The sequence below is a fragment of the Telopea speciosissima genome, chromosome 8, assembly GCF_018873765.1.
Source record: "Telopea speciosissima isolate NSW1024214 ecotype Mountain lineage chromosome 8, Tspe_v1, whole genome shotgun sequence".
Classification (NCBI taxonomy): Eukaryota; Viridiplantae; Streptophyta; class Magnoliopsida; order Proteales; family Proteaceae; genus Telopea; species Telopea speciosissima.
Window position 1 is genome coordinate 5118663 of NC_057923.1, and position 13401 is coordinate 5132063.

The 13401-nt window shown below is 39.1% G+C and overlaps 1 protein-coding gene across 2 annotated transcripts in view; it reads right to left on the reverse strand.

Annotated features, from left to right (window-relative positions):
* Positions 1–13401, reverse strand: part of LOC122670716 (DNA-directed RNA polymerase III subunit 2) — a 148500-nt gene that overhangs the window by 125100 nt on the left and 9999 nt on the right. For both annotated transcript variants that reach the window (XR_006334243.1, XM_043867679.1), the window contains exons 10-12: positions 8216–8321; positions 8019–8129; positions 5824–5883 (exon numbers count right to left, since the gene is read on the reverse strand). Coding sequence is in view for 1 of the 2 variants with exons in the window: in XM_043867679.1 (XP_043723614.1) it covers positions 5824–5883; positions 8019–8129; positions 8216–8321 (277 nt within the window). In the remaining variant the exon portion in view is untranslated. The remainder of the gene's footprint in view (positions 1–5823; positions 5884–8018; positions 8130–8215; positions 8322–13401) is intronic.

The window sequence follows — 13401 nt, forward strand, 5'->3', positions numbered from 1 at the left end:
TGATGTAGAAAATCGATTTGGGGTTAGGGTTCTTCAAAGAAAGTAGGTAGGAATGTATAGATGCTGGAGATGGTTGCGGATGAAGCTCCAATAGAGGGAAGATCAACTCAGATATTAGAAGGAGCTGAATCTTCGAAAGCTTGGAGAACAGCAAAATCGCAAGGAGAGAAACAGCATCTATCGGATATAGAGAAAGGATTTATATCATGGAAAAGGAGGTAGGTTTAAGGACAGCAACTAGATCGTAAGATCACCTCATTAGTGCTGCCCTAAGGTGAAGGGGAAGAACCAAGGGAAAAAGGAGAGAAGAGATCGAAGGTGGGTTGAAGAAAAGAGGAAAAAACAAAGGAAGGAAGGTGGGTTTAGGATCTTTGGATCAGAACTGCTCTGATACCATGTTAGAGAAGAGAGGAAAGTGAGAATGGCTTGAGTGAGGGTGTCTACACTCAGCCCCTTTACTTATAGATTTCATTAGATGGAAAAATTACAAATATAACCCTCCATAGCCGACTATGGTAGCTAGGCAGGGAAATAAAGGAAATAATACACAGAAAATACCCAAAATACCCTTGTCGGGTTTACATATCTCAACAAGGACAAAGCAAAATTATGAACAGACAGTGGTAAGTGAGAAAGGGATACATATTTATCAATAGAATATATAACATTGGACTTCTTGTTGCATGAACAAGTACCTTTACGTAGAGCGACTGGTAAGTCATCAGAGGAAGAAGAGAGCGGAGCTTCACCTGAAGAAGGAGCTGGTAGAAGTGGTGAAACAGCTGGAGCCGGTAAAACCTCATCCTGTGGTACAGACCTGTCCCGCCGCTGATACACCTGTATTGGTGGAGGAGAGAAGGGAACCAAGACAGGAACAGGAGGAGGAGTAGCAACATGCCATTCATCCCCAGAAACAGGGGGAGATAAAAATAAAAAAAAACCTTCCCTCGAAAAAGGTGACATCAGCACTCACAAAATACTGGTGGGCAACAGGGTCAAAGCACTTATACCCTTTTTGGGTACAAGAATAACCAAGAAAAACATATTTAGTGGATCTACGTGAGAGTATATTTAGTGGATCTACGTGAGAGTTTATCTGAACTGACATGTAGATTTTGGACAAAACAAACACACCCAAAAACACGAGGAAGTAAGCGAAAAGTAGGATGACCAAGAAAAACAACGGAAAAAGGAGATTTTTCTGAAAGAACAGGGGAAGGCATGCGATTGATCAAGTAACAGGCAGTTAGCACCCCCTCACACCAAAACTGTTTAGCAACATGCATATGGAACATAATAGTGTGTGCAACCCCAAGTAAATGTCTATTCTTACGTTTCGCCACTCCATTTTGTTGGGGAGTGTAGGAACAGCTAATTTGATGAATTATACCACAAGCAGCACAAAAATCAGAAATCTCATTTTGAACATATTCTAATGCATTATCAGAACGGAAAATATTAATAGATAAGCCAAATTGATTTTTTATTTCATTATAAAAATTTTGGAATACAGAGAGAAACTCAGAACGATCCTTCAATAGGTATAACCATGTAAAACGGGAATAGTCGTCCCCAAAGTAACAAAGTACATAAAACCACTCTTATTCCTAATACGACAAGGTCCCCAAATATTTGAATGAACCAAAGAAAATAAAGATGGACTACGAGCCACAGTGAGAGAGGGGAAGGAAGCACGATGATGTTTTCCCAACTCACAGGCTTCACACTCTAATCTAGACATAGACTTCAAAGAAGGAAATAAAGTTTTAACCTAACTAATATTAATTGACCTAACTGACAGTGCCATTGGAGAGGAGTGACCCCACCACCAAAAGCAGCAACAGTAAAAGAGATAGCAACACCACGGTCGAGGTAATACAGACCGTCCTTTTCACCCCCTCCACCAATCGTCTTCCTCGTGTGAAGATCTTGAAAAACACAATGATTAGGAAAGAAGGTCAAAGAACAACATAAGGCTTTAGTTGATTGGCTCACAGAGAGAAGATTTAATGGTAATTGAGGAACATGCGACACAGAGGAAAGACAAAGGGAAGATTTAGGAGTTAACCATGCTCAGAAATAGGGGTAGATGAACCATTTGCAAGTATAACAGGTGAAGATGAATTTTTATGTGAATAAGAAGAAAACAAAGAAGACTCACTAGTCATATGAGCAGAAGCCCCAGAGTCAATAATCCAGGGTGAAGTAGTAGTAGTAAAGAAAGCAGGAGTGCTTGCATGAGCCAGAGTGGCAGAGGAAGATGAAGGCCCGGTGGATGTGTAACTAGATGCCTCCAGATTATGTAAATGCCGTAATATCTACGAGAGATCATCACAGTGAGAAGTTGTAGTAGAGCTGCCACCTGTCATCGGACCAGGTGTAGAATCACTATGGGAAACACTACCATTACCCCCATCTATCATTGTATGATTGGCCGATTGAGGGACCCAATCTGGTTTACCATGCTTGTCTCAACAGTAATCAATAGTGTGACCAGTTTTGCCATAGTGAGTACACTTCCGAGTAGATCTATCACCTAATGGAACATCAGTACCACCACCACCACCACCACAACCTCGACCTGAACTGCGACCACGGCCGCGACCACGACCAGGAACAAAGGCCGAGGTATCCTTAGGAACAGAATCGATCTTCTCAGGAGTAAAGATACGCTGAAGCCGGGAGAACGTGTCAGCTAGAGTGGGGACAGTCTCGCCAGTCAGAATATGTCCCTTCACGGACTTCAACTCAGGATCCAATCCGGCCAGAAATTTCGAAACAAAGAACTCATTCCTCTGTGCTTTGGGTTTGTCTATGTCAGTAGTGCGAGGCTGAAACACATTTAATTCCTCAACTAGACCTTTGAAAGAGCTGTAGTAGTCTTGGAGATGTTTATTGGACTGACGAAGCTGAAATAGTTTTCATACAGATCATAGACACAATTCATGTTCTTCTCCTGAGAGTAGGTGTCCCTCAAATCATCCCAGATACCTTTAGCAATAGTATGAAACATCACATTCACAGCAATATCAGGTTCCATACTGTTCCACAACCATATCAAGATGACAGCGTTTTCTTGCATCCAATCCTCATAATCGGGGGAATCAGAAGCAGAAGGACCGGAGGTAATATACTTGAGCTTCTTTCGAGCCATAATGTACACTCTCACAGCTTGGGCCCATAACAAATAGTTTGAACTTCCTTTGAGCTTAATGGAAGTAATTGTGACATTCACAGTCTCAGCCGGAGAGGAAACAACTGGGGTGGACTTAGTCTCAACCATGGTTCCAAAATAAGTTCACAAACCTCAAAACAAATAAGGCAGAAAGCTGGGCAGAAAATACCAGCAACTCACAATCGATGGCAGTAAACCAGCAAATCACAATTTCAGAAGCAGCAGGTCTTTGCACAGCAGCAAGACAATCAGAAGATATTAAAAAAAAAAATATGAAGGCTGGAACTAGTAGCAGCAACCAAAAACAGAGAAACTCAAATCGATCTCACAAGCAAAACCCTGACAACCCAAATCGATGCTAATTCTGATCTGAATCTAGGGAATGCTACAAAACTTCAACCATCCACCATCTACCAGCAGCAAAACATACCCTTAATAGTATATATGAAGGCTGGAACTAGTAACAGCAACCAAGGCTTGAAAACTTACACCATCGATCTCACTGGCAAAACCCTGATAACTCAGATCAATGACAATTCTGATCTGGATATGGGGAATGCTCCAAAACTTCAACAATCCACCATCAAGCAGCAGTAAAACACACCATTAATAACTTATTAAAAGCCAGCAACCATGGACAACCAGCAACACTCACTATTGATGAAGAAACTCCATCGATGTCAAAAACCAGAATCCACTCAACCTCCAATCGAAGCTACAAGGGAGGGTCTTCAATCAGCAACCATTATCACAATCGAAGGGATTAAAGATAGCACTCCATTCATCCACAGGGAGCCATTCATCCACAGGGAGGCTTTAATCCATCAGCCACAAGAGCAGAAAACACAGGAAAACAGAACCTTGAAAAACCGAGAACAGATAGATCAGCAGAAGGAGATTAGAAGAATACCTTCTACTGATTAGTTTAGCTCTGATACCATGTTAGAAACCAGAACTCACTAACCAGTAGAAGAGAAGAGGAAAGAGAGAAGAAGAAGGCTTGCCGCAAGAAAGATAGAGCAGCCTGCAACAGGAGAAAACTGAATTACTCTATCGCAGGTGCCTTCATATATTTATAATTAAATTAGGTTAGTTGGTTAAGGGTTTTAGATATTACCCCCAACTCCCTACCTACAATAATTACAACTAAGGACACAGGAAATAAGAAAACAACAAATAAACCCAAAACCCAAAGTTATGTGATTCAAATACCCCTAATTCTCAACAATCCTGATTCTGTCGATTTTCTATCTCAGACCTAAAGTTCCTTCGATTACTTTAAATCTGACCATTAGATTGAAATCAGTTTTTGGGGATTACATTATCCAGCCAAGAAGGGAACTCGATTTGAATTTTTAGGCTGATCTGATTCTTGGATTGGATTTTTAATTTTGGTTTTACAGTTTCTGAGATCTCTGCCCGTGAGATCATTGTTTCCTAAATTATTCTCAAACCACTCATCGGATCATTCTCATCTTGTGAAGGGTTCTTATCCTTCCTACTAACTATTGTTTCCTAGATTTTGGTGTTATTCTGAAAGGTTTGAGTTTTCAGTCAATTTTTGGGTTTCTGAGTGGTGTTTTGACTTGGGATCCTATCCGGAAGGGTTTAGATTTCTTCCTACCTAAACCCCCCCCCCCAATCATGGGGTTGGACCAAAAGTGCAAAGGATGTCAACCCCCCACATTGGACCACTCATTCGCTATAGAATTTGCAGAACGTAGTCTCCTTGAATTTTCCACTAGAAGATAGGTATTTGCACTGTTATAATTTCATGTTGTTGACGAAAATTCCATAATAATCTATACAAATAAAAACTTAATTATGTTCATATTCTTAAGAATGATGTCTTTCTAGCCTTTCTGCACCACGTTAGACTTTTTATTAAAATTTTAAATAATAATCTATGCAAATAAAAACTTAATTATGTTCACATTCTTAAGAATGATGTCTTTCCAGTCTTTCTGCACCACGTTAGACTTTTTATAAAAATTTTAATAACATTACAAATGAAGTGAAAATACATATTATTAGAAGTTTTTGAACGTCTCTTGCCCAGTATTGGCCAGAATCAAATTTTTCTCAGCAGATTCTCTGTTTTGATAGGCGGATCCAAATCAGAGTCAGGATCAACTCAATCCATATATCCTAGCATGCAGCGACCAATCAGAAATTTCCAAGATTTTTACAACTAATAATTTCAATTATCTCTTTTACTTTCATGCTTAATGGATTTTATATCCTGTACCTATACTCCCACCCTCTAGAATCAGAGTCACGATGAACTCAATCCATCTATCCAAGAATGCAGCGACCGATCAGAAATTTAATTTTCTCTCTTACTTTCAAGCTTAATAGATTTTATATCTAGTACCTATACTCCCACCCTCTAGAATCCCAGCCTTTAGATCTTCACATATATCAGACCTCTGTTATTGTCCACCGGTGTACTGGAGTTTGTAGGTCTATTTTAAATTACAGAAATTGCTGCATACAAGTTTGAGAGGCAGCTCTTCAGTGAACTAAGTCTAATAACATCATCATACTCAAACAAGCTGCAGTAAAAAATAATAAATTAACACAATTTCAACACAACAAACCATGATTATCAAATTTAATTGTACAAAATTTAGAAGAAAAAGGCACACCTTCTTCTCAAGGAACTCCAAGGCCTGTTGTTGTGTATGTACATCTGAGTCTGCACATTCCTAATATGGAAGAAATATAGATTTCATTCAAAAATGAAATAGATCCCAATAAATACAGCAAACTAGCTTAAGGATGAATAGCGAAAACATAAGACGAGGCAAAATAGATAAACCAAATATGTCACTACAAAAACAAAGACCTTGAGAGACTAGTATCCTCTAGCATATTCAAGGAAAACTAGGAAACAGACTGAAACAAAAAAGTGCACTAAACAAATCGCCTTTAAATGTCTTTTGATATCATAAATCATAAATCATAATCAACACAGAAAACACAGAAATTTGGCTAGTAAAGTTAAATGTGAAAAGCTCAAATCACATAATATGGATTTTGTCCCAAAAAATTCTATCTATGCAAGTTATGACAGTTTGTCCAAAAAATTCTTTACACCCAACTTATGACAAGGTCTTTGGAAAATGAGGTAATTTCTTCTCAAATTCCACCCAGCATACACCAGTTGCACTCTGGCTTCAGACTTTTCTGTTAGTCATATATCTTGAAAGCTATACCTCAACATCCAGGTAAGAACAACAGAGGTTGCAGAACAATGAGCAAAAGTACTGTTGAATTATTCTATCCACCCGTGTCCCCCTTTGGATAGTCCGCCGTGTTAGAGCTCCTGTATGATATACATATTGTTTCCTCCCTTTCCCACAAGGTCGGCCTTTTAGAGGAAGCAGTTTCTACATGGTATCAGAGCAGGCAGGGGTCACGGTATCGAATCCCCCTAGGAGCGGGAAGGTGTTGAATTATTTTATCCACCCATGTCCCCCTTTGGATAGTCCGCCGTGTTAGAGCTCCTGTATGATATACATATTGTTTCCTCCCTTTCCTACAAGGTCGGCCTTTTAGAGGAAGCGGTTTCTACAAGTACCGTCATAACATGATCAGCTGGGAAAGAAATTGATTGGAGAAAGCTTAACTAATGGGTGGGTTTCTGAGAATGAACTATCAAACTAACAAAGGTAACCGACAATTCTGGCCAATGGTTAGAAGATAGAATTTTCAAGTGAGGAGTTAGCAACCAAAAAAATAGAGGACCTGCTTCAGTATTCATCAGAGAACACCTTAGCTTCAGATTTGATCCAACAAACACTCTAACCTGCACAACACTTTTCTGACTGCATTTTTTATGTATCTCAAAAGAACACGAAGGGCAGCAGCAAACCAGGCCATCAAACTGAACCGAGAATGGACTAATATGTGTCATTTTAAGTATCAAATGGGTTGTATGCAAGGTTCAATCTAAATCTCAGTCAAAACTTCCAGTTTTGACCGACATATCTTGGATTCGACAGGTACCGAGACCAAACCATGGGTTGAAACTAATTCATACCAGGTTTCAACCAGTTTCGACCAGCTTTCTCATGTTTCGCTACTGTAGACAAGATTCGACTAGTTTCAACTGAAACTTGGTCCAACCAACCACTTAAATCACAAGTTTCCCTCGAAACCTGTCTTATTTCGACAGGTTTCAACCAAGAGTGTGGGATTTCGACAGTTTAGACACTGGAACTCTAAATTTTGCAAAAACTCAAGGGATACATGTGTTGCATTCCCAGGAACCGCTACGTTTACTCAGTCATAATCAGCTCGTGGAATGGACATGCCAAGAAACTCCACGTGGAATCGAGTGGTGATTGTATGCTTGTATTTCCCTAACCTAATGTGAATTTTGATTGTTTTAATTGCATATTTACATTTGCAATAGCAAAATACATGTAGATAAATGTATATAATATGGCTAGTGTACAGCAGCATTCAGCGAATCAGTGTACACTAGCAAACTTGGGTCCAAACCACAAGTGCCATTTTGGGTGGTTTTTTTGTGAAACTAATTCATGGAATAGGTGTAAAATGTTAAAAATGGGTAGCACAAAAAAATATTAGGTAACAAGTCTATTTCTAGGCCTCGAAACCTAAGTTTCGAATTTGGCCCAGAAAAATACTAGGTTTCGAAAAGGTTTCAGTCGAAACCTGTGATATCTTGGTTTTGAAATTACAGAATTGCCACTATTCCTTGGATTTGAGTTTTTTTGTCACCTTGGTGGGCCAATAGCGACCTAAATTCGGGTTCAAACCCGGGGTTGCATTATACACATATTAATTAATTAAACCTTTAAAATCACGTTACCTGAATGGAAGGCAGAAGTAGGGCAGCATATCTAGGATCTCTTCCAACCATCTGTACTACCTCTTGGTCACTCTCCATTCCCATAGCTTTCATGATCACCATGATGGGAACCTGTTGAAATCAAAGTTATAGTTAAAATACATTATTATAGAAGCAAGTACAAAAGAACAAGGAAAAAGAGTAATCATGTGTATCACCTGTTTAGTAAAAGCATTGAGATGTAAATATATCTTTTCCTTGTCCATAAGAATAACTGTTAGGCTCTTTGTTGACTCTGTGCTGCTAGTGATGGATGCATTTAAGCTGGATACAAATGGCAAACCAATAGAAGAATCTAAGATATTTTGTGACAGAAAATAAAGGTAAATGGATAATGCAATGATTAAAAGGTTCAAGCAAGATCAAATGCGCTGAACTAATGTATAATTAAAAGGTTCAAACCAGATCAAATGCATTGAACTAGTTAACATTCTATCCATGTGACTCCTAAAATGGAAGCATATAACTAAGTACTTGGCTGCTTAAGTGATGTTCAAATGTACCAAAGGAAACAAGATATAACAAGAATACAACAATAGCCAAAGCAACTGAAGTTGTAATCTTCCTGATGATTTTTGGGGAATGGTAACATGTCAATGAGACACCAGCCAGACTTTATTTATAATAAAGCAAGATGAAGACACGTACAATATGCCCCTAAGGACAATTCTACCCTTATACCCATATTATAACACTCCCCTTCGAGTTAATGCATAGATATCACACATGCCCATAGTTGTCATGGCGCCGCCATGGCGTCCTGGCGCTGGGGGAAAGGGCATATCGAGGTCCGCCATGATATATGTATAAATATCGAGCGATATGGCTTCCATGGCGTCGCCATGGACGCCATACCACGATATATGGGTATGTCGACCGATATTTGAACATTTAATGTATAAAAGTAAGGTTTATATTTTATTTTTTTTTAAAAACGATTTAATAACTTAGATGCTTTTTCGTTAATGTGTATTCGAGGTGTAACTTGAAAAGTTACACCTGCAATACACATTATCATAAAACTTAAAAATATTAAACATAATAACTTATACCCTAATGGGGGGTAATAGAAAACGCAAAAGGGAAAATCGAGAGGAGAGGGATCGTGACTCCGGCAACGGTAACTTCCTCGCTTCCTGAAACTCTTGAGTCTCGGCAGCCTTCGAAGTTCGAACTTCTCCGGCAACCTCCAGGACTCCAACTCTCCAAGTAAGTAAATTTTTATTTTTATTTTAATTTGGTTCTTCTTCCTCCTCCCAGGCAGACCTCTTCTTCTTCTTAACTTCTTCTTCTTCAGTTCTTCTCCTCCCAGCCTCCGGTAGTGATTACAGCCAGTAGTATCGTTTTTGTTTTTTTTTTTTTCTCTTGCCTTGCACAGCCACATTTACACACACAGAGATAGGGAGAGAGTCGAGAGACAGAGGGGGGGGGATTTATTTCAGTTAGTAATCCTCGACTCCTCTCGGGTTTTTTTTTCTTTTTTCTTTTTCCTTCTTTCCTTGTGCAGTCACAGAGACAGGGACATAGTCGAGAGACAGAGGGGGGAGGGATTTATTCCAGTCAGTGCTATAACCATAGTCCTCTCGGTTTTTTTTTTCTTTTTCTTTTTTCTTCTTCTTGCCTTGCAACTAGCTTGTTTACAGTCGCAGACCTTGGGACTTCTTGCCTTGCAGTTGCAGGCTTCCACATAGACAGAGAATGTTTTTTTTTTTTCTTCTTCTTGCCCTGCACAATGTCACACACAGAGACAGGGAGAGAGTCGAGAGACAGAAGGGGGGAGGGATTTATTGCAGCCGAACCATCTCTGTTTTTTTTTTTTTTTTTTTTTTTCCCTTCTTCTTGCCTTGCAGTTGCAGGGTTGCATAGTCACAGAGAAGGTGTTTGTTTTTTATTTTTTCTTCTACTTACCTTACACACAGGCACAGGCCCACACATACACAGTTACAATTACACAATACACACACAGAGACAGGGAGAGAGTCGAGAGACAAGGGAGGGAGGGATTTAATAGTTATTACAGCCAGTAGTCCATCACTATTCACTGATTTCACTCACAGTCTTAGTCACAAACTCACAGTGTCACACACACAACAGCAGCAAGCACATATTCAACTCCATAATTTCAGTTTTTTTTTTCCCCTCCATCCATTAATGTTAATCTGCTAAAAACCAGTACTTGGATTTTGTGTTTTGACTGTTTTCCATCCTAGTTCAGCTTAATGTTAATATGCTAAAAACCAGTTTTTTTTTTTTTTTTTTTGTTTTGTTACCTTTGTAGTCTACTAGTCTCTTTCACTCAACTAATGGATGGTTCTACACCAATTAGTAGTGGGGGTAAAAATATTGCAAGTACTGGAGCTACTCCAGGATATGATCCAAGCAAAGACCCAGCAAGAAAGGCCAAATCAAATGACCCTGGGTGGAAGTATGGGTATTGGCCAGATCTAACAAACAAGAATGTTGTTAGATCCAAGTTAGATGCACCCTTTGCTATCAAGCTTCAGTAAACAGGTTAGCCACTTAGCCTATCATTTGATTTTTACTATTGATTTCAATTATTCGATAGGCTAATCTATATTTTCATACTTTCATATACACTAATGGGTATTACACTTTCATGAATTAAACCATAGTATATTAGTAGTATACTTTCATGTTGATTTTTGATGTTATAGGACATATATTATAGCATACTAAATGACATTAAAAATAGATAAAATAAAAAATAAAACATGGTCGACATGCTCGCCATGGCGGGCGACATGTCGATATATCGACGTGACACCCCTCCACCGACTTGGATCGCCGTGACAACTATGCACATGCCCAACTTGCATACAATAGGATGAAAAACTTAAGTACTACGACCTTTAGTAAACACATCAGCCAACTGATCACCAGACTTAACAAATGGAATACAAATAACACCCTGTTCAAGTTTTTCCTAAATGAAGTGACGGTCAATCTCCACATGCTTCATCCTATCATGTTGAACTGGATTATAAGCAATGATAATAACTGATTTACTACCACAATACAACATCATAGGAAGTTGGACAGAAACACTAAGATCTTGAAGAAGACTTTAAAGCCATAACAACTCACAAATACCATGAGCCATAGCGTGAAATTCTGCATCAGTACTTCATCTAGCAAGTAGCAACCACAGCTTGTTTCTTGCTATGCCAAGTGACAAGAATAAGATTCCCAACAACATAGTACAGTACCCTGAGGTCGACCTTCTGTCATCAGGAGAACCAGCCAAGTCTACATACGTAAAGACTTCAACACACATGTGATCATGAGGAGTAAAAAGAACACCTTTTTCCTGGGGTGGACTTCAAGTATCACAATATGTGAAATGCTGCCTCCATATGTGTGGAATAGGGATCATGCATGCACTGACTAACTAAACTCACAGCATAGGCTATGTCAGGACGAGTATGAGAGAAGTAAATCAACTTGCCTATCAATCTTTGATATATGCCCTTGTCAATCGGTTTTCATCTTTATTTTTTTAGATGGTCATTAGCTTGAAAGGGTGTATCTGCAAGCTTACATCCAAGCATCCATGTCTCAAATAAGAGATCAAGAGTGTACTTTCGTTGAGAGAAAAAGATACCTGTTGATGAGCGGACAACTTCGATACCAAGAAAATAACATAGGGTTCCCAAGTCCTTAATCTCAAACTCCTTTCCCAAATACGACTTTAGATGGAAGATCTCTGTAGGGTCATTTCTAGTGACAACAATATCATCAACATAGACAATGAGAACAATAATGTGATCACCTAATTTCTTGATAAATAATGTGTGATCAGCATTACTATGTTTATACCCAACAGATACCATATCCTTATGAAAACGGCCAAACCAAGCCCTGGGTGATTGCTTCAATTCATATAGTGCCCGTTCCAGTTTGCATATTTTTTCTTGAGTTTCTTAGCCAAAGAAGCCAGGAGGAATTTCCATAAACACCTCCTCAAGTTCACCATGCAGAAAGACATTCTTGACATCAAGTTGTTGTAGACTTGTAGTTGCCATCCCAGGTTAACAGAATAACTCGAATAGTGTTCATCTTGGCAACTAGAGCAAAAGTCTCTAGATAGTCAATCCCATACGTCTGGGTAAAGCCCTTTGCAACAAGGCTGGACTTGTAACTATCCACATTGCCATCCATTTTCTATTTAACTTTGAAAACCCATTTGCAACCCATAATTAACAGTTTTCTTATTTCGAGGAAGAGAGACTAATTCCCAATGTGTCACTTTTTCCATGAGTCCTCATTTCTTCATTCATAGCATCTTTCCATCGTGGATCTGCTAGAGCCTCCTACCAATTCTGAAGATGGAAATAGAAGACGGAAACGACCTGTTAAAATATTGTAATAGTGAACCGTGGGGGTCTTTTTGTCTTTCTTTATATTTTTCAACTATAACCGACTCTAATTAATAGAGTCGGCTATAAGGGGGCAATTATGTAACTTCTCTCTCCCAGTCTCCCTTCTTCTATTATAAATAAAGAGGCTTGGATGTTCATTAACACATCCAAGTATTGAGCTCTAATTCTTTCCTGTTAACATGGTATCAGAGTAGGTTTGAGTTTGAATTCAAATCCTTCTCTCTTTTTTGCCCACTTCTTTCTTCTTCCATCTTTCTCGTTCTTTTTTCTTTTTCTGGTTTTTTTCATTGTTGCAGGGCAGCACTAATGAGGTGATCCATGGATCTAGTTGCTGCCCCTCAATACCTCATTCATTGGTGACCTAATTCAAGATCAATACCAGCTGTGCCACTTCCTACCTGCGCTTTTTTGAAGACTTCAATTTGGGGACTGATTCCTTCTCTATCAGTGAGGATCAATTCTCCTTTCTTAGAAGACCAAGACCAGCAGGGACAAGCTTCTATCTTACAGCCTCTTCCATCCATCGATATCAACCAATTTTAGGTTTTTTCAAAACCCTGACAATATCGATCTAGGGTTTCTGGGCATGTGTTGTGGATTTTTGGAGTGTCTTACCATCATCTCTGGAGAACTCAATCTGATTGTTGGCCCCTACTGCATCTTTTTTGGTTGTGTTTTTTTTACATCGGCAGCCTCTTGCGATTTGGGTTTTTTGTCAAACCCATAACAGGTATTGATCTCCTTAGTGGATTATTTTCTTGGGCTGATATTTGGAGGTTATATTCATCTATCAAGGTGGGCAACTTGTTTCTATTTTGAGGACTTTCTGCCGGCTGCTTTGTGAGAATTGCTCCCATCTACCAGGGGGGCCACCTACATGTACTAACACATGCATATGTAATAGGAAGTGAAACCATGGGCATGGGAGGACCTATATAAAATTA